At 42.9% G+C, this 22527-nt stretch overlaps 1 protein-coding gene across 1 annotated transcript in view; it reads left to right on the plus strand.

Annotated features, from left to right (window-relative positions):
• Positions 1–22527, plus strand: part of LOC126243161 (lachesin-like) — a 1186501-nt gene that overhangs the window by 960784 nt on the left and 203190 nt on the right. The window contains exon 3 of the mRNA XM_049948146.1: positions 11396–11458. Within this exon, the coding sequence (XP_049804103.1) occupies positions 11396–11458 (63 nt within the window). The remainder of the gene's footprint in view (positions 1–11395; positions 11459–22527) is intronic.

Consider the following 22527-nt stretch of genomic DNA (forward strand, 5'->3'; position numbering starts at 1 on the left):
CGTCGCTTCTCCTGCTTACATAAGTGGCCTGAAAGCTCTGTGGGGTCGACGTCAAACACCTGTCGCCTACTCGGGTTTTCACCGTCTTTCGACCTCTCTTCATGAATGCTCACGACAGTATCACGAGAAAATCCAACAAGGTTCTCCGTTTGCGAGATTCTCTCTCCCAGGCGATGGGCCATGATAATCTGCCCATCGTTAGAGTCTCTTATGTCAGTGGATTTCCCCATTTGTGGCTTGTATCATCGCTAGAATGATTACGATGCATCTCGGCTCCGATTGCATAGCTTCCTTAACGCGTCATGTACCAGCAATGCCAAATGCGGCAACCGCGCGGTGGGCATTGATCATAATGTTTTGGGTTCAAAGGTTCAACTGGCTCTGAGCGCTATGGGACTTACCACCTGAGGTCATCAGTCCCCTAGAACGTAGGACTACTTAAACCTAACTAACCTAAGGTCATCACACACATCCATGCCCGAGGCAGGATTCGAACCTGCGACCGTAGTGGTCGCGTGGTTCCAGACTGAAGCGCGTAGAACCGCTTGGCCACAGCGGTCATGGAGGTATAATGCGAGCTTAAATCTCATGATGGCAGGTAACGATGCGTGATGTTGCAGTCACTTCTGAAAGTGTTTGCGCTTTCCAGTCCATTAATCCCTCCAAGAAGTGGGAGCCAAAGAGATGAATTCTATTCCGTGTACCCTGCAAAGCATCATACTCGATAAAACTGACGGCAATTAAATAATGTGTTATTGCACTGAAAAAGATTAGTTATGGCAGGTGAACTGGAAGGCCTACGTTTGATACCAGGAAACTTAACGTGACCAGAAATGCCCTCTTTGCCCGTGACATTTCGCTTTTTATGTCTTCTTCCTACATCCGTTATCGTTATTTTGCTTCAAAGGTAGTAGTATGCCTTAACTTCGTGGTCAATAATTTTGATAAGTTTCTCAATATTCCTTTATCTGCTACTTCTCGTTAGTTTGTGATTTTCGGGTTTATTTTCAATTCCGTAGTCATTAGATTGTTGATTCCATGCAACAGGTCCTGTATTTCTTCTTCAGTTTCACGAAGGATGGCGATGTCATGTTAGCTTAATGTAAAATTTTGAACTCGTTTGTAAGGCAATAAGACGTTCGAAGCTCTTTTATACACGAGAATTTGATTCTTTGAAGAACCGGCGGTGAGGGTTTCCTGGCACAAATCTAAAGAGAATACTTATGAACATCTTGTGTTTAGAAAGGTGCTATGGGGTCGAGTGTACGAGAGGAGTGAGGGGCGGGGGAGGGTGGGAGAGAGAACTGTAAGCAATGAGGCAGTAAAGTGGAATCTGGGGGCTTGTTACATTTAATTCATACAGCGAAAGAGCAGCTCGGACGAACCAGGAACAGCGCGGCAGCGTATAATGTTACACGATTTTGTGTACGTCTCAATCGCAATGTCTCCCAGTTGCCGTAACTGTGTACATCATCACAGCCGTTAGTCGCGTGGCTTTGGTACCGTCTGTAGCCTTTTGTGCTTTGCAGATGAAAGGTGACAAGAAAGCCGCCAACTGTCTCTAATGTTTTTCGACGTACGAACTACATGATGTTTCACACTACAGGTTTCTAGGGATGCTAGAGGGAACTTAATAAATAAAGTTTTGGTAAGGCATAGATGCACAGGAATGTAAGGTTTGGATGTAAAATAAGTTTGAAGATCGGATCACTTTCGAATCTCACGGTACCCAAACAGCGGGGAAAATGTGCTCTTGACCTGTGTGCTCTAGAAGAGAAAGGCATGGGCAGTGTTTCGGGTAATCGTCATCGGGTACGCTTGTACATTACGAAGATCTTCCTCTTCAAATACGAGAGTGGGGCGCGTCCGTGGAGCGCCACACTCAGCCCTCCTGATGCGAACTTACCAGTTTCTCGCAGGCGCCGCTGTCGTCGGGCGAAAGTAGTATGTGATGTCATAACTTCAACAGGCACTGATGATGGTGCCCACTTCTCAGTTTGTGGATGTACCGTTATGGGGGAGGTTTGAAAGTGAACCGGTCATCAAACTTAGTTTAAGTTCAAACGGTTTATTTCTTGGCACGAGTCACTTATTAAAACAAAGTCTCCTTCACAATCCGCAGGAGCCTGTAATAGGAATTATGAAACAACGTATATAGCCTGTAAGCGGGAGCATCTCGAAGCATGACTGCAGACTCCGGACAGGCAATCCATCTTTCGACTGAATGAATTGCAAAGGTAGTTGACGTCGCGAGAATAATAAACGTCGCCATTCGTATTAAAAATCCTTATTACTACTCTGAGTGCATGAGGTTTGAGTATAAATTTCTCGCCAACATGGTGTCTAGCAGGTAGGCCACTATTATGGACACAAAACAGTGTGGGCATTACTTGTTAGCTGCTCCAGAAAATTGCCAAAAATATTGCTGGGTGATCCTCCTAGGTCTTATTTTAGGAGTCATCCATAAAAAAAGACAGGCTATCGAGATTAGCTGTATTTTATATCGTCGCCTCAATTGGACATTCATGAAAACATCTACGTCGCTTTTACAAGCCAGCTTAGACGAAAATCAATGGTTGTGATTGGCCGCCATTATCTGGTTGGTCCTAATCGCCAACGACCTTACAGCACAGTTATCTTTGGGCTAATGAACACCTTTTCCATGTAAAGGAACGTATTCGTGGCCACCAAAGTAGAAAATTAATGTGCCTGTACCGAGCACAAGGATGAAAGGATAGAATCGACTGAGTTACCAATTACAAACCATGAATATTTATTAAAATAAAGTGACAAACTGTGAAGCACAGCTCCAGTATCTATACCTTATATCACTGCAGTAAAAACAAGGCTCACAAAGGATTTACTCAAACCTCTCGAGAGAACAAAAGCAGCTTAACAACTTTAAAACGCTGTGGAAAAATCTGAGCATTTTAAAATGTAGCTTAACAGGTATAAAATCAATATACAACAGAACATGAAAATATTCACGTAATTTGAAAAAACAGGTAGCTTATCTGTTTTCCATGGTTCCGTGTTTAGAACCCATCTGATCTTGCTCAAGCTGGCAGTTTGTAAACAACCTTGTTTTACCATACACCCTTGATAATTTAGGCTAAATAACCAATCATCTATTTCATATATTTAGCTATTACTCAAAGCTTTCCCTGAAACAATTCAGTATTGCGAACAGGGCACAATAACATGTAACAGAATCAGTTTAACGTACCCTTTGTAACCGCCGTCCGTCGATCTGCTGTCGCCGACTTCTCTGGCTTGCGATATTTATGCTCTTATCTACTGTATTGCCCGGCTTTTAGTTATATCTGTACCTCAGATGGAACAGCCACAAACATCTTCACTGTAACGGAGACTAAATTTCGGGTTTTGATAATAATTAATGTTAACTTTTTGCTCAGTCGATCACCCTTCATTTGTTGCTGCGTTACCGAAGACAAGATAGTTAATAAGAGCTTCGTTGTTAGTTATTATTTACTACACTACTGGCCATTAAAATTGCTACACCAAGAAGAAATGCAGATGACAAACGGGTATTCATTGGACAAATATATTATACTAAGAACTGACATGTGATTACATTTTCACGCAATTTGGGTGCTTAGATCCGGAGATATCAGTACCCATAACAACCACCTCTGACCGTAATAACGGCCTTGATACGCCTGGGCATTGAGTTAAACAGAGCTTGGATGGCGTGTACAGGTACAGCTGCCCATGCAGCTTCAACACTATATCACTGTTCATCAAGAGTAGTGACTGGCGTATTGTGACGAGCCAGTTGCTCGGCCACCATTGACCAGACGTTTCCAATTGTTGAGAGATCTGGAGAATGTGCTGGCCAGGGCAGCAGTCGAACATTTTCTGTATCCAGAAAAACCCTTACAGGACCTGCAACATGCGGTCGTGCATTATCCTGTAGAAATGTAGGGTTTCGCAGGGGTCGAATGAAGGGTAGAGCCACGGGTCGTAACACATCTGAAATGTAACGTCCACTGTTCAAAGTGCCGTCAATGCGCACAAGAGGTGACAGAGACGTGAATCCAATGGCACCCCGTACCATCACGCAGGGTGATACGCCAGTATGGTTCTGACGAATACACGCTTCCAATGTGAGTTCACCGAGATGTCGCCAACCACGAATGCGACCATCATGATACTGTAAACAGACCCTGGATTCATCCGAAAAAATGACGTTTTGCCATTCGTGCACCCAGCTTCGTCGTTGAGTACACCATCGCCGGCGCTCCTGTCTGTGATGCAGCGTCAAGGGTAACCGCAGCCATGGTCTCCGAGTATATTGTCCATGCTGCTGCAAACGTCGTCGAACTGTTCGTGCAGATGGTTGTTGTCTTGCAAACGTCCCCATCTGTTGACTCAGGGATCGAGACGTGGCTGCACGATCCGTTACAGCCATGCGGATTAGATGCCTGTCATCTCGACTGCTAGAGATACGAATCCGTTGGGATCCAGCACGGCGTTCCGTATTACCCTCCTGAACACACCGATTCCGTATTCTGCTAACAGTCATTAGATATCGAGCGAGCGAGCAGCAATGTCGCTATACGATAAACCGCAATCGTGATAGGCTACAATCCGACCTTTATCAAAGTCGGAAACGTGATGGTACGCATTTCTCCGCCTTACACGAGGCATCACAACAACGGTTCATCAGGCAACGCCGGTCAAGTGCTGTTTGTGTATGAGAAATCGGTTGGAAACTTTCCTCATGTCAGCACGTTCTAGGTGTCGCCACCGGCGCCAACGTTGTGTGAATGAAAAGTTAATCATTTACATATCACAGCATCTTCTTTCGTAATTATCGAAATAACTTTATTTTTTGTTAAAAACTTTCAGTAATAATCAAATGATCACGAACGACTGCGTTTTGTATAGAGGGAAAAGGAGCGTGGGTGCTACAATTACTCTAAGCAATTATGGTAATAAAATGTCCGTAATTTTTATATTTCGTCACTCAAAGATATTATAGCAAGGACAATGGCCCACTACTATTCTTCGATACAATGATTCAAACTTCTTACGCTTTTATTTTCACAAAGCTAAGTGTCCAGTTCCGTTCTTAATCGTATATTCAGTTTAACGTCCCTTCGTATAGTCCACAGATAGTAGGATTTAGATACAAAGTAGCCTTGTTAAGCCCTCTTTGATTTCCCTGAAGCGACGCTTTGCTGCGGGCGTTATTCTGATGAAAGATTGTGTTTCCATCATTTTCAATAAAACTTTTTCATTCCTATTAATTATTACCGATATTATCGATCACCCCTTCCCTATATGTAAATAAGCCTGATAATATCGTTCTTAATTAAAAGAGCGGTTATACACTCTCTGGTGAGGCCAAATAGCTTAAACAGAACAGAAATGTCTTACGAAGACGTACCTTTAATAACAAGTAATAAATGAAATCAACCTCTACAGGCCACTAGGCATTGGATGTTAATTTGAAATACTAGCACCTCTCAGCACGTAACAACATTTACGTTCACTACGCCATAGGTCACCTAACAACAATTTAACAAAAGCGTCCGTTACAGCTCGCAATCCGATGTCTCGGCTGTCAGAGGAGTCCTTTACCACCGACCGCAGTCACGAGGAAGCCCCTATAATCGCCAAAGGGAGCAAACACCGTCTCCGACTAGTAACAGTGAATTAGAGTGGGGACTCTGTTGACAAAACAGAACATTGAAAGTGAAGAACTCTGCCGCAGTATCACCTCAACTTCTCGCCTCTTCTGTTGATGCCCGTCAATGGATGACATTCATGCGTAACTGCTGTGTCCGTGTACAGAATAGACTGACGTCTGTACATGAATCGTAAATTGCGTACGCCTGTAGGTTAGAATATTCTACCAACTGTAGCCTATCTCCTTTTCGAGGACGCAGTCAAATATTAAGGCATTTCTCTTACTTTCAGTTCGACGTAAGCTCTTAGACCCCGTAGGATGAAGTAGGTCTTTCCCCGCTTCAAGTGTGATGTGAACATTCCAGTGACGTATTATGGTCTGGAAATTCCTTTCTCGTCTGTATCGTAAGCAATTCTACGTGATCTGTGATTAGTGGCTACAAGAGACTTACGTCCCCGTGCTACTCGTTACAGGTACGTTATACGTTAGTTCTGATTATAAAACCTGTTTTTTATGTGCCGAAAGTAAATGCTACTGGCAGACGCCTCATAATGTGTTCGGGGAGGGAGAGAGAAATCCATATGCATTACGCATTTACATGATATATTTTAATATACGGCTATTTATTTATATTCATCAATTTACCTATAGGTCACCAGTTTATCTTCATACGACACTGATCATCAGCAAACACTTAACCTTTAAAATTCCTATATTTTCTAGTGCTTTCCATAATACATTTCACTTTCTCGTAGCCTATCAACAGTACGTGTATAGATTAAACTCTCTTCTCTTCTCGGTTCATTTGACCGTTTCAAGATTAAAATTTATTTAGATATATTTAAAAAATAAAAACCCAAATCTGCCTCCCTTTGTGATAAATAATTCACTCTCGCTACCAACAGAATTTTAAGCTGAACGATTTTGAAAATCTGCGAAGCCGGATACATGTGATCCTTGAATCTAACTACACATGAGTTCAGAATTAAAGCAACAAACGACAATGTCTCCGTTCTGTGACTAATTCATGGGATAATCATGCAAACAGTCAAGAGACGTCAGTACGATTGTGTTCTGCACGGAAGATGGCAATGCGGCAACGAACAACCACGCCAACTAGGACGTCAGGGCACTTATCAAACAGGATAGTGTTTGCCGGGTACTCCCACAGCCACAATCGCTAAAAACAGGAAAGGCCGGTGGATCTGATGGGATACCAGTTCGATTTTACACAGAGTACGCGAAGGAACTTGCCCCCCCCCCCCCCCCCCTTCTTGCAGCGGTGTACCGTAGGTCTCTAGAAGAGCGTAGCGTTCCAAAGGATTGGAAAAGGGCACAGGTCATCCCCGTTTTCAAGAAGGGACGTCGAACAGATGTGCAGAACTATAGACCTATATCTCTAACGTCAATCAGTTGTAGAATTTTGGAACACGTATTATGTTCGAGTGTAATGGCTTTTATGGAGACTAGAAATCTACTCTGTAGGAATCAGCATGGGTTTCTAAAAAGGCGATCGTGTGAAACCCAGATCGCGCTATTCGTCCACGAGACTCGGAGGGCCATAGACACGGGTTCCCAGGTAGATTCCGTGTTTCTTGACTTCCGCAAGGCGATTGATAAAGTTCCTCACAGTCGTTTAATGAACAAAGTAAGAGCATATGGACTATCAGACCAATTGGTGATTGGACTGAAGAGTTCCTAGATACCAGAACGCAACATGTCATTCTCAATGGAGAGAAGTCTTCCGAAGTAAGAGTGATTTCAGGTGTGCCGCAGGGGAGTGTCGTAGGACCGTTGCTATAAATTACATTGTGGATAACATCGGAAGTTCACTGAGGCTTTTTGCGGATTATGGAGAGGTTGTAACAATGGAAAATTGTACTGAAATGCAGGAGGATTTGCAACGAATTGACGCATGGTGTAGTGAATGGCAATTGAATGTCAATGTAGACATGTGTAGTGCGCTGCGAATACATAGAAAGAAAGATCCTTTATCATTTAGCTACAATATAGCAGGTCATCAACTGGAAGCAGTTAATTCCATAAATTATCTGGGAGTACGCATTAGGAGTGATTTAAAATGAAATGACCATATAAAATTAATCGTCGGTAAAGCAGATGCCAGACTGACATTCATTGGAAGAATCCTAAGGAAATGCAATCCGAAAACAGAGGAAGTAGGTTGCAGTACACTTGTTCGCCCACTGCTTGAATACTGCTCACCAGTGTGGGATCCGTACCAAATAGGGTTGATAGAAGAGATAGAGAAGACCCAATGGAGAGCAGCGCGCTTCGTTACAGCATCATTTAGTAATCGCAAAAGCGTTACGGAGCTGATAGACAAACTCCAGTGGAAGACTGCATGAGAGACGCTCAGTAGCTCGATACGGAATTTTTTTGAAATTTCGAGAACATACCTTCACCGAGGAGTCAAGCAGTATATTGCTCCCCCCTACGTATATCTTGCGAAGAGACCATGAGGGTAAAATCAGAGAGATTAGAGCCCACACAGAGGCATACCGATAATCTTTCTTTCCACGAACAATACGAGACTGGAATAGAAGGGAGAACCGATAGCGGTACTCAAAGTACCCTCCGCCACATATTGGCAGGTGGCTTGCGGAGTATGGATGTAGATGTAGATGTAGATACACCGTCTCAGATGGTGCAGTATGTCATAGAGAGACGCCTACCAGACTTTCTGCGGAGGAGGGCCATAGGAAGAACAGAAGAGGGACAGTCGCAAATCGATGTGGCCCGATGGCTTAATGTGAATCTTTCTGTTGTTTCTCGGATGTGGCGACAGTTTATAGAGACCGAAAGAGTATCCCGAAGACCAGGGCAGGACCGACCAAGTGCAATATCAAAAAGGGAGGACTTTGGCCTTAAGGGCACGACGATACCGCCTTAGCACTGCAAGGCAACTGGGATCTGACCTCGCAGCATCCACTAGACGTGTTGTATCGAGGCAAGCGGTGTACAGAAGGCTTCGGCAGAGTGGCCTTTATTGTTGAAGACCTGGTGTATGTGTACCTCTGACGCGTCTTCAGAGAAGGGAACGTCTCGAGTGTAGTCGTCAATATGCCACCTGGACTGTCGAACAGATGAGTCCTGATTTCGTCTGGACAGTGATTGTCGGCAGATTCACGTGTGAAGGAAAACGATTTAGGGACACAAATATTGTGGAAAGAGGCCGATATCGAGGTGGACCCCTAATGGTTTTGGCAGGGATTATGTTCACCACTCGAACACCTCTTCATGAAATTGTACAGGTGAACCTGCAAGGTTTAACTGTTGTCAGGCATCGTGATGAGATCTTGGGGCCGCATGTGCGGTTGTCGTGAGGTGCTGTGGGCCGAGACTTCGTATCGATGGACGATAATGCTCGACCTCATAGAACACGTGTGGAAAAAGGAAGATGATGCACGCGTGGCGTGGCCTGTTCGCTCTCTCGATTTGTATCCCATATAGCATGGGATGCACTAGGGAGGCGGAATGCATCAAGGTAGCATCCACCAACCATTCTCTAAGACGTACGAGCAGTTCTGCAGAATGAACGGACGTTATTGCCTCACCGTGAGATTGAAAACATCATTCACCGTATGCCCCACCATTGTCAAGCCTGTATTGCTGGTAGAGGTCGTCACACACCGTACTGAGCACATTAACCAATGGTCAGAATTTGTGTGAAAATCCGTTAAGCTTCAAAAAAACGAAGAACATTTTTATCTGAAACTGCCTAGCAGATTAAAACTGTGTGCCGGACTGAGACTCGAACTTGGGTCCCGAGTTCGAGTCTCGGTCCGGCACACAGTTTTAATCTGCCAGGAAGTTTCATATCAGCGCACACTCCGCTGCAGAGTGAAAATCTCATTCTGGAAACATTTTTGTCTATCGTTACGCATATTGCAGTCGCTTACATTTTGTATTCTCTACATTGTTTCTAGTTCAGTATCACATGTTTATACTGTTTTGTGCAAATAAACGCAACCTTGCAAAATTTCCGTTTGTTGCTTTAATTTTGGACACCAGTGTAGTTCCAAGTTTTCACTCTCAACTAGGAATTTCAGAGTTATAATTTTAGAATGATTTTATCATGACGGTAATTATGGAAAAAAGTATAACAAATCTGTGCGAAAACACTTTTATTCTCGTGACAATGAAAAACATGCAGTATTGCACACAATTTTTTAACATAACGACAACAGCATAACATTTGAAGATTGTTTTGACATATATCACACACCAATGTTTTTCATATTTTATAAAGTATTCTGGGGCATATATGTCACACTACATACGAATTATATACATATTAGCAGAATTACTGAAGTGTTCAAAAATGGTTCAAATGGCTCTGAGCACTATGGGACTTAACTGCTGAGGTTATCAGTCCCCTAGAACTTAGAACTGCTTAAACCTAACTGACCTAAGGACATCACACACATCCATGCCCGAGGCAGGATTCGAACCTGCGACCGTAGTGGTCGCGCGGTTCCAGACTGAAGCGCCTAGAACCGCTCGGCCACTCCGGCCGGCTACTGAAGTGTGTAGCAAAGTCTCAAAACAAAGTCTATGATTCCGGAATGAGATTTTCACTCTGCAGCGGAGTGTGCGCCGATATGAAACTTCCTGGCAGATTAAAACTGTGTGCCCGACCGAGACACGAACTCAGGACCTTTGCCTTTCGCGGGCAAGTGCTCTACCAACTGAACTACCCAAGCACGATTCACACCTCGTCCTCACAGCTTTACTTCCGCCAGTACCTCGTCTCCTACCTTCCAAACGTTACAGAAGCTCTCCTGCGAACCATGCAGAACTAGCACTCCTGAAAAAAAGGATATTGCGGAGACATGGCTTAGCCACTGCCTAGGGGATGTTTCCAGAATGAGAATTTCACTCTGCAGCAGTGTGTGTGCTGATATGAAACTTCCTGGCAGATTAATACTGTGTGCCGGGCCGAGACACGAACTCGGGTCCTTTGCCTTTTGCGGGCAAGTGCTCTACCAACTGAGCTACCCAAGCACGACTCACGCCCCGTCTTCACAGCTTTATTTCCACCAGTACCTCGTCTCCTATCTTCCAAACTTTACAGAAGCTCTCCTGCGAACCATGCAGGAAGGTAGGATACGAGGTACTGGCGGAAGTAAAGCTGTGAGGACGGGGCGTGAGTCGTGCTTGGGTATCTCAGTTGGTAGAGCACTTGCCCGCGAAAGGCAAAGGTCCCGAGTTCGAGTCTCGGTCCGGCACACAGTTTTAATCTGCCAGGAAGTTTCAAAGTCTGTCATGTTTAGAAACACACATTTCGTACTTCACACGTTCTTGGAATGGAGAAGGTGATGTTTTTATTTGATTTTCATGAAACAGAAACACTATAAATACACGCCGTCCCATTTGATCGCTCACAGCCTGCTAAATATTCACTCCATGGTCAGTAGTATTTTTCTCCATGCCCCAAAATATCTCCGTACATGCTAGCAATGGATACATACAGAAGTCCCAATGTTTAAAAATTCTTAGTATTGTAGTGGGGCATATGAGTCTCATCAACCACGAAAGGGTTAATAGCTGAGGCACGTAATGGTGACAGGTGAAGGTTAGCATGTAAACTTTTAGCCAAGTATGATACCTGAAAACGCGTTATGCACTATTTTCTCTGTGTAACTAAGTTGTGCAATTGTGAAGCTGATTGCACCGTAACGTGCCACAGAACAATGTTTCTCTCTCTCTTGGTTGCAGAGCGCTGGAACCGCGACCCGGACGCGAACAGCATCCAGAACGCCATCGGCAACTTTCACCACGGTGAGCCTGCTGTAGCGTGTGTGCGTGCTGTGGTGTGCTGCGCTGTGGTGTGGTGTGACGTCGAGCGCCCTCGGTTTAAAACCCCCACCCCGGCCGCCGGCCGACAGCCGGCGCATTCCGTGCCGAGTGTTCGTTTCATATTCCGTCACAAGCGGCAGCGGCGTCGCTGCGGGCCTTAAGCCCGTTTCAGATTACAGCCGGCGCCACGCGCGCTGAGATAAAAGTGAATGTGCAAGCACAGGATATTAAATATTTGCAGGTGTAAGGACACAGTGCTCGCACAGCTGAGCTCACCTCCCGTTTCCTTCTTTTTCCTTTTTTTTGTTTTTTCCCCCTACTTTTTGATGCCCCTTTAAGCCTTGATTAGCACAGCTCGGCGGAATAAAAGAATATCTGTAGAAAAACAGAGGGGTGAAAACAGATGTTCTGTGGCGTGAACTGTTATTTCACCTCGTTACTTTTATCAGATCAGCTTCAAGTAGCATCGTTTCACTACGACTCAGAGTGTAATTTTCGTTATGCCACAGAATCTCTGTGCTTTTTCCTATGGAAGAAATAACACGAATGAGCGTGAATGAGGCCTTAGCGAATATAGCAATGAAAACCGACCAGAATAGTTTTAATAACGCAGACTTGTATTCACAATCAGGCCACTGTTTCTGATGTAACTAGTAAATTCAGTATCGTACCAATAGCTTCGGATGTTCCGAATTTATTGCACACAAAGTGGACTTCAGATAAATGCATAATGTCATGGTTAGGCCTACCTGCCACGCTTCGGTACTCATAAACACAGGCCGGCCGGAGTGGCCGAGCGGTTCTAGGCGTTACAGTCTGGAACCGCGCGGCCGCTACGGTCGCAGGTTCGAATCCTGCCTCGGGAATGGATGTGTGTGATGTCCTTAGGTTAGTTAGGTTTAAGTAGTTCTGAGTTCTAGGGGACTTATGACCTCAGAAGTTGAGTCCCATAGTGCTCAGAGCCATTTGAACCATAAACACAAATTTCAATGTTTTCCGTTGAATCGGAATTCAATTATACAGTTGCATAAGTCCTCGCTATTTCTTAACTGCCCATACGACGAATACTTGCTTCTACGTTTCACTTTTGTTCATTAATCTGGCGCGCCACATACCCCTCAGTCTTCAAAGCACAGAACATGAATCATAGCCGTCCATTTGTCATTTTCGTACAACATACATAACTGTTTTGTTGAGTATCAGATTCATATTTCATTACACACTATGTCGAATTTCATAGATGGGGCGTTCTTTCCCATTTGTAAGGCAGAGAACGAATAATTTTTCGAATATAATTTATTTTGGGCGATAATACTTGCTGTGTATGTGAAATACGAAATGTCATTGCGCAAGCCCTCCTCTCTCTCCCTACCGCCCCTGTTTCACACGAAATCGTGTCAAATGGGAGAAATCGTCAGTCGTTGCCAATTTGGCCAACGTTTATTTCTGGAACCAGGAGATGGTCTACATATTTTCTTAGTTGGATTAATTCAATTTCTTCTCGTTAGACACTACAGACCTGCTATAGTTGAAGAAAGACATCATACCGCCAGATACTTAAGGATATCACACTTGAAATTCAGCCAAGCTCGGAACTAGTAGTGGTGAATAAAGTAAAATTTTAAAATACAACCTGGTGGAATGATGTCTTTATTTAAATATAGCTTGAAGCAGTAGGGTGGTTAGTCCATTCGAAAAAACGTTTAAAGGTAAAGAATTCAATAATAAGATATTAGATACTGGAGTGAATAAAGTGTATTCATTGCCAATAAACAATAAGGTATCTGTGACATTTTTCCTTATTCATAGAGCATCAGAGGGACTTTAAGGTTCCATTAAGTAACAAAAAAGCTTCAAAATGTTTCGTGCCTGATACAGATAATAAGAGCTGTCATGCTCAGCAAGCTCCTAAAAGACATAGCACTTGCTGAATAGGTAGTCATAAATGCGTTGCCACGTCCGTAACGAACATGTTGCACCATGTAATACTGATTGACCATTGACTGTACAATCGAATACCAGCAGATTCCTTTACAGAAGCGTCAGTGCGATAAACAAACAACATCGCTGCATATACCAAAATGAAACTTTACCAAAGGCAAAGAATGAAACAAAAATCTGAACAATCTAGGGATCAGATCTAAAGCGATTATAATATACTTTTTATGTGCTCCGACGGAGGTTCGAGTCCTCCCTCGGGCATGGGTGCGTGTGTTTGTCCTTAGGAGAATTAAGATTAAAAAGTGTGTAAGCTTTGGGACTGATGACCTTGGCAGTTAAGTCCCATAAGGTTTCACACACATTCGAACATTTTTGTGCTCTGACGAATAACAACAGGAAACCTCAAGAGGCGATTTGAATTTTAATGTCTGCTCCAAAGAGCCAGAAAACCTCCCATCTATCTTCCCTTTCATGCACCACCCGCACCTTGACTTCCATAAGTTCACTCCTGACAAAAATGACAAAATAAAAAAAAAATCTTGTTAGTAATATGGTCAGCACATATTAGTGTATTGTGTGTGGTTGCAGGATTCATTTCACGGAACTGAAGCTCTATGCACAAACCAGTCAGTGTAGGTTTCTCGAAGATACCGACAAGACACCGATGTTCCTGTGCGAGGTGCTGTAACCACAGAAAGGACGACTTCACTGGGAAGCGGGTCCACATTTGCGGGTGACAAATCCTACACAACTGCCCTCGCCCCTTGACACAAACTTAAAAGCGGTTAGTGCCGTAGTGCACATGCCATATACCGTGATGCGTGCCCTAATTTACCCCAAGTGAGGCACTTGACTAAGAGCTCCTCAACTTCTCCTTTGCAGAGACTTAACCCACGGCAGTGGAGTCGTTCTGCACTTAGAACTTTAAGCATGGTTGCGCTTCAGCAACAGTGCACATGGAACCGTGGTAGGATTGGAAAATAACAGCCAGCCAGTTGCAGAATTAAAGGTTTACTAACCCTTGATCATGAATTCGACAAATATAAATTTTGTATGTTTCAGAAGAGAAATCTACTCGTAAAATCACAACTTGAGAGAAACGGCTGTTTTATCCAAAAGTCCCGTGTCTAGTACAGTGTGCAAATCATATACAAATATCAATAGCTAAAATGCATAATTGAAGATAGTAGTCTAATTTTGTAGATTTTTGGCGTAAAACATTTAAAATAAAACACTAGTGCCATTGTATCCAGCTAATATTTATATATACACGTGAAGTAACACCACATACAGTACTAAGAAAACGGATGATGTGATGTTGTAAGGCACAAGATCCGAAGATGGCAACATAGTTTTGCCGAAACCGGTTATCTACAGGTAATAAATGTTATACTAGCGATCTTGGCATTTGAAAGTTTCTTCAGAGTCTTTATCATAAACCCATACTAAATGTCAGCTGGCTCCAATGGCATCACAAAGCCCTGCAGCTCTAGGCTACTACCTTCAGTTATGCATTTCAACTGTTGATATTTGTTGTTGACATGAACATTGTACTAGACAAGAGCCTTTTGACCCAACAGCTGCTTCCGTTAGCATGTGATGCTACAAGCCCATTTCCCTTCTGAAGAAGACAAATTTATATTTTTCGAAACCATGGTAAAGGCTTTATAAATCTTTAATTGTGCAACAGGTAGGCTATCGTTTTACAATCCTATCAAGTTTAGTTGCCCTCTGTTTATTTCTCAACATGACTGGTCGCAGGACAAGCCAAATGAGAGGGGCGTCATAGGTGCCCTGAGTGCTAAATTTGTATATAGGGTGCATCATAATTAACAGTGGAAACACAGGGATGAAAGTGTACAGTAATAGAAGCAAAACCTTTCAAGCAGACGTGGCTCAGCAAACAGACTGTTTGCGAGACAAAAATTTCTGTTAAGTTACCGTCTAATAGGTGTCAAATTTCTCTCAAGGCCTTACCTTAATATGCGCAAGAATGAGGAAAGAGGTACATCTACACCTACATCTACATAACTACTTTGCGAATCACACTAAGATGCCTGGCAGTGGGTTCTTCGACCCAACTTCAGGCTATTTCGCTACCGTTCCACACTCTAACAGCGCGTGGGAAAAATGAACACTTAAATCTTTCTGTAAGAGCTCTGATTTCTCTTACTTTATCACGATAATCATTTCTCCCTATGTAGGTTGGCGACAGTAAAATATTTTCACATTCAGACGAGGAAGTTGTTGTTTGAAATTTCGTGGAAAGATCTCGCCGCAAATCAAAACGTCTTTGTTTTAACGATAGCGACCCCAACTCCCTTGTCACATCAGTGGATCTTTCTCCCCTATTTCGCGATGGACTTATTTGATCTGCTCCCTCAGCCCTATCTGAAAGGATCCAATACCGGACAGCAATACTCCAGCAGAGGACGCGCAAGCTTAGTGTAAGAAGTCTCTTTAGTAGACCTGTTGCATCTTCTAAGTATTCTGACTATAAAACGGAGTCTTTGGTTTACTTTCCCCACAATATTATCTGTATCATCGCTCCAATTTAACCCTTTTATAATTACGTGATTAATGGAGCACAGGCACAGTTTGCAGCTGATATGACACGACATCTAATGTGTCAGTATGGTCCAAGACTGACACGTGAAAGTTAGAGGATATGCTTTGTATATCTACTTCACTTCTTCCGACAGATGATGAAATAATTTGTAAATTACAGAATTAACAAGTTCCAATATTAAAGCAAAATAATAACAAACATTTTATGTATTGTTGCTATGCACTTATTTTAATAAATAGCGCATATTTATTGAAGCTAGAATATTAATAAATGTAGTTCTTTCTACCTTCACTAAAAGCGGAAAAATATCTCAGAAATTACCTTAAATGTAAATAAATGGTTTCTTCTTTCAAGATTTAGCACTGGAAACAGATTCATAAATATATTTCTGTTACAGAGGAATGTCAACGTAGTACTTATTTCAAAAGCAAACAACGACTCATTTCCCGGATCCTTAGATTCAGATTTATTTTGAAATATCCTATCAAAAACTCACGGAAAGGCAACGAATTTTTGAGGCAGGAAAGTGGCAAACGATATGTCGCTTGTGTGGATAAATGTTCTAGAATTGATCCGGCCTCCTCGTCATCATTGTCACGTCTCACAGGACAGACTGAACATAAGTCGACAAACTGAACATAAGTGACAACTTAGCCATCTAGAGAGAAGTATTTGATGAATTACTTCTCACAATAAAGAATGTTCAGCAAGGCTGCTGGTTACTACGCAATCAAACACTTGAGCCTGCACAGCATGATGGTGTGCAGGAAAGGATAATGCGCACTCCAGGAAAACAGTTAGTAGCCCCCCAGGGATCATCACGAAACTGCCGTCCAGCACCACATCTGGCCTTAAGGACGACAAAGTGGGTCCATATGTATTTTTCAGGCGTGTCAGATGAAACCACTCATTGACCGTTAGGGCCTCCATAATTATCAAATAGCCTTTTGATTTGTTTATTTTATTTATTCATTTATTTTTGAATCATGAGTTTTCTGACTGGTTTGATACGGCCCGCCACGATTTCCACACCTGTGCCAACCTCTTCATCTCAGAGTAGCACTTGCAGCCTACGTCCTAAGATATTTTCTGGGTATATCCCAGTCTCTATATTCCTCTACAGTTTTTACCCTCTGCAGCTCCCTTCAGTACTATAGAAGTTATTTTCTCATTTTCTCCCGGCTATCCTACCATACTGTCCCTTCTTCTTGTGAGTGTATTCATATATTCATTTCCTCGTCGATTTAGCAGGGAACCTCCTCATCCCTTATCCGTACACCAAACTTTCAATATTCTTTAGTAGCACCACATCTCAAATTCTTGCAATCTCTTGTGTTCCGAATTTTCCACAGTCCATATTTCACTACTATACAATTCTGGGCCAAACGTCCATTCTGAAAAAATTTTTCCTCACATTAAGACCTGCGTTTGATACTAGTAGACTTCTCCTGGTCATAAATGTCCTTCTTGAAAGTGATAGTCTGCTTTTGATATCCTCCTTGCCCCAACTGCCATGGGTTATTTTGCTGCCTAATTCGTTAACTTCATCTAGTTCGTTACCATCAAATGGTTCAAATGGCTCTGAGCACTATGGGACTTAACATCTATGGTCATCAGTCCCATAGAACGTAGAAATACTTAAACCTAACTAACCTAAGGACATCACACAACACCTAGTCATCACGAGGCAGAGAAAATCCCTGACCCCGCCGGGAATCGAACCCGGGAACCCGGGCGTGGGACGTTACCATCAACCCCTATGTTAAGTTTCTCGTTGTTCTCATTTCTGCTACTTCTCATTCTTCAGTTTACTCTCAGTCAGTATTCTGTACTCATTAGACAGCTCATTCCATTCAAAAGATTCGATAATTCTTCTTCACTTTCAGTAAGGGTAGTAAGGTCATCAGTGAACCCTAGCACTGATATCCTCTCACCGTAAACTTTAGTCCTACTCTTGAAGCGTTCTTATATTTCCGTCATTGCTTCCTCGATGAATAGATTGAACAGTAGGAAAAAGGCTGCCTCCTTGCCTTACATACGCTTTAATAGGGCCACTTCGCTCTTGGCCTTGCAGTCTTATTGTTCCCTCTTGGTTCTTGTACATATTGAATATTACCCGTCTTTCCCCACACTATACTCCCATTTTTCTCAGAATTTCGAACATGTTGCACCATTTTACATCATAATTTTGCATACGTTATCAATCACAACGTCAGAACTGCCTCGCTGTCGACTTTACCGTTTCTAAACGCAAACTGATCGTCATGTATGTGTGTGTTTGGAACTTACCGCCGCTCAACGCAGAGGTTGTCAGCGCCCATCGTGATCTAACAAATCCTCGATTTTCTTTGCCACTGGTCTGTATATTATTTTTTTTAGCAAACTGGAAGCATGAGCTGTTAAGCGGATTGTATGATAATTCTCGTACTTGGCGGCTCTTGTAATCATCAGAATTGTGTGGATGATGCTTACGCCCGCATCTCGTGGTCGTGCGGTAGCGTTCTCGCTTCTCACGCCCGGGTTCCCGTTTTCGATTCCCGGCGGGGTCAGGGATTTTCTCTGCCTCGTGATGGCTGGGTGTTGTGTGATGTCCTTAGGTTAGTTAGGTTTAAGTAGTTCTAAGTTCTAGGGGACTGATGACCATAGCTGTTAAGTCCCATAGTGCTCAGAGCCATTTGAACCATTTTTTTGATGATGCTTTCCGAAAGTCATTGTATATCGTCAATTTCATACATACTGCCAACGTGAATAGTCGTTGTGTTGCGACTTCCGACAATGATTTTACAAATTTCAATGGACTGTTATCGATCCCTTCTCCCTTATTTGATCTTAAGTCTTCCAATGCTCTTTTAAATTCTGGTTGTAGTACTGGATATCCTAACTCTTCCCTATCGACTCCTGCTTCTTCTTCTGTCCCGTCATTGGGTAATTCCTTCCCCCTCATAGGGCCCTTCGATGTACTCTTTACACCTATCCGTTCTATCGTCTGCATTTAACGATTAAATTTCCATTGCACTCTTAATGTTACATTACCTACTTTTAATTTTACCGAAGTTTGTATTGACTTTTGTATGTGCTGACTCAGTCCTTCCAACAGTCATTTCTTTTTCGGTGACTTTTTTATATGCTGAGCCAGTCCTTCCGGTAATCATTTCTTTTTCGTTTTCTTCAAATTTTTCATGCAGCCATTTTGCCTCAGGTTCCCTGCACTTCCTATTAATTTAATTCCTAAGTGTCTTGTGTTTCTGTATTCCTGAATTTCCTTGAACCTTTTTGTACTTACTTCTTTCATCGATCAGCTGTGGTATTTCTTCCTTTATACCTGGTTTCTTCGCAGTTACCTCCTTTGCACCTATGTTTTTATTTCCATCTTCTGTGATTGTCCCTTTCTAGGGACTGCCATTCAACCGAACTGCCTGCTGAGTTACTCATTATCACAGTATATACGGACTACGAGAACTTTATGACTACCTCGTCACTTCTTAGTATTTCCGTATCCCGTTGTGTATTCATTCTTCCTGACTGATCTCTTAAAACTTCTGCCTACTCTTCATCATTATAAATTTTGACGTGAGTCTACATCTTCTCTTGGGTGCGCCTTGAAAAACTGTACCTGATTGTGGACTCTCTGCCCGAACTTATTGTAATCTAACTGAAATCTCCCAGCCTTTTTCAAGTATACCTCCTCCTCTTGTTATTCTTGAACAGAGTATACACTATTACTAGCCGAAATTTATTGAAAATCTCCCCTACAACCGAATTCCGATCCCCTATGTTTATTAAATTTTCACGTTCCTTTACGTACTTACCCGTACTTACGTACTTTACGTAATTACCCGTTCGGCATCCTCATATACTTTCCCTATCTCTTCATCTTCTGCTTGCGACATCGGCGTGTGTATCTGAACTGTTCTTGTCGGTGCTGGTTTGCTGTCGACTCTAATGAGAATAATCCTATTAATGAACTGTTTATACGAGGGTCACTCCACAATAAATGAACACATTTTTTTTAAATCCATCTTTTATTCTACATGTTTGAAAGTTTTACAGTGTGTAGATACATCCTTTAGAAACAATATTATCACTTCTCCACATAATTTCCATCCCTATCAACTGCCTTACGCCATCTTGGAACCAGCACCTGTATACCCGCATGATAAAATTCTGGACCAACCTGTTGGACCCACTGTTTGGCAGCGTGCACAAGGGAGTCATCATCTTCAAACCTTGTTCCACGAAGAGAGTCTTTCAGTTTCCCAAAGAGATGATAGTCACATGGAACCAGGTCAGCACTGTAAAGCGGTTTTTTCAGTGTTGTCCATCCGAGTTTTGTGATCGCTTCCATGGTTTTTTGACTGACACGTGGCCGTGCATTGTCGTGCAACAGCAAAACATCCTGCTATTGCCGATGTGGTCGAACACGAGTCAGTCGAGCTTAAAGTTTCTTCAGTGTCGTCACATATGCATCAGAATTTATGGTGGTTCCACTTGGCATGATGTCCAGAAGCGAGAGTCCTTCGGAATCGAAAAACACAGTAGCCATAACTTTTCCAGCAGAAGGTGGGGTTTTGATTTTTTTTCTTGAGCGAATTTGCATGATGCCACTCCATTGATTGCCTCTTCGTCTCTGGTGAAATATGATGGAGCCATGTTTCATCACCAGTCACAATTCTTCCAAGAAATTCATCTCCACCATTTCGTGATGTTCCAGAAGTTCGCTGCATACCGTTTTTCTTGTTTCTTTGTGAGCCACTGTCAGCATCCTGGGAACCCACCTGGCACAAACCTTTTTTAGCGCCAACACTTTCAATATTCTGCAAACACTTCCTTCCCCTATCCCAACGTAGCATGACAATTCGTTCACTGTGATGCGTCTGTCAGCAGTCACCAATTCGTTAACTCTATGCACATTGTCTGGAGTGTGTGCAGTACGAGGCCTGCCGCTGCGAGGACAATCCTCAATATTTTCGTGCCCGCTTTCATCATGTAACCTGCTTGCCCACCGACTAACTGTACTGCGATCGACAGCAGCATCTCCATACACCTTTTTCAACCTTTTGTGGATGTTTCCTACTGCCTCGTTTTCACAGCACAGGAATTCTATGACAGCACGTTGCCTCTGACGAACGTCAAGTGAAGCAGGCATCTTGACGACATGCTGTGATGGCGCCACTCACGGGAACAGGTTGAACTAAGTTTGAAAACAAGCGGGAAGGATGTACCTACACACTGTAAAATATCTATGAAACGTCCCCTTTGAACAATTATTACAGGACTGTGCTTAAACTGACACACAATATTTTTTTTAGCGCAACGCAATCTGACTTTAAATAATCTCTACAAGAGAATGGCCCTGACTAACATTAACCTGTACTTTTCACAAATCACTTACCTCACAAAAATCTTGGTTACTCCCACTACTGCAATACAGCAAGCGCCACTACTGCCAGCTAAATAAAAGATTCAAACTATGGAAGGCACTAACTACTGATAGGGATAGTTAGCAAATGAAAGATATTAATAGAAAACAACCAATGTATTTACCTCAATAGTCATAATATATATAGCAGCATGACAAATTACAAAACTCCGCCATCTCTCTCCCCACATCCACCACTGCTGGCGGCTCACCTCCAACTGCGCAACGCTACGCGCTGTTCACAGCCAGCTGCCTAACACTACAATGACGAGTATTACAACAGTGCAAAGCAGCCACAGGCTGCACACAGCACAGCCAGTGATTTTCATACAGAGGTGGCGTTACCAATAAAAAAACCTAAACAGCCTACTTACATAGCCCCCATGCTCCCCACAAAAAAATTTACAAATTGGTTGGGGCAGTGGCCAATACATATTTGTTAAAATTTTTCATAATCGTAATTACAATAACAAAGAAATCAAATTCACACATTTATTGATACAATGTTGGTCAAAAGCTAAAATTTTCTCACAGTCCATAAAGACAGTCCTGATCATTCATCACATTGCAGTGTTTTTCTCAAAGTCTGAGCAGTAAAAGAAAATGCACACGGAAGTAATGGATTTCCATGCAGTCTTGAAGAAGTAGCGTTGTCCTTCCAATGGAAAGACAGTGCTGACTCGTGACATGCTGACAGGTAATGGGCCACAACAGAGCAAACCCACAGCGGAGTCAGTCGAAGTTTTGAAGAGTATTGGTGGGTAGGTCATCACAGAGCAGACCCACTGTAGTCCTGGTAGAGATTACGGTATTGGTGGGCCACCAGAGGTGCAGACCCACTGCAGTCCTTGTAGAAATAATGGTATTGATGGATCATCAAAGATGCATACTCACTGTAGTCCTTGTAGAGATAATGGTACTGGTGGGTCATCAAAGATGCAGACCCACTGTAGTCCTTGTAGAGATGGCCAGCAGCCATCTGTTGTGACTGTGCAGGTGCGCAATCACCATTGAAGAGTCTTGCAGATAATATAGCAAGTCCATAACCACCACTTGTGCACTCACAGAGTTTTTGGAATTGTTCTTAGAACCAGCAATGCTGTTATCCAGTCCCTTGCTGAA

The sequence above is a fragment of the Schistocerca nitens genome, chromosome 1 (assembly GCF_023898315.1).
Source record: "Schistocerca nitens isolate TAMUIC-IGC-003100 chromosome 1, iqSchNite1.1, whole genome shotgun sequence".
Classification (NCBI taxonomy): domain Eukaryota; kingdom Metazoa; phylum Arthropoda; class Insecta; order Orthoptera; family Acrididae; genus Schistocerca; species Schistocerca nitens.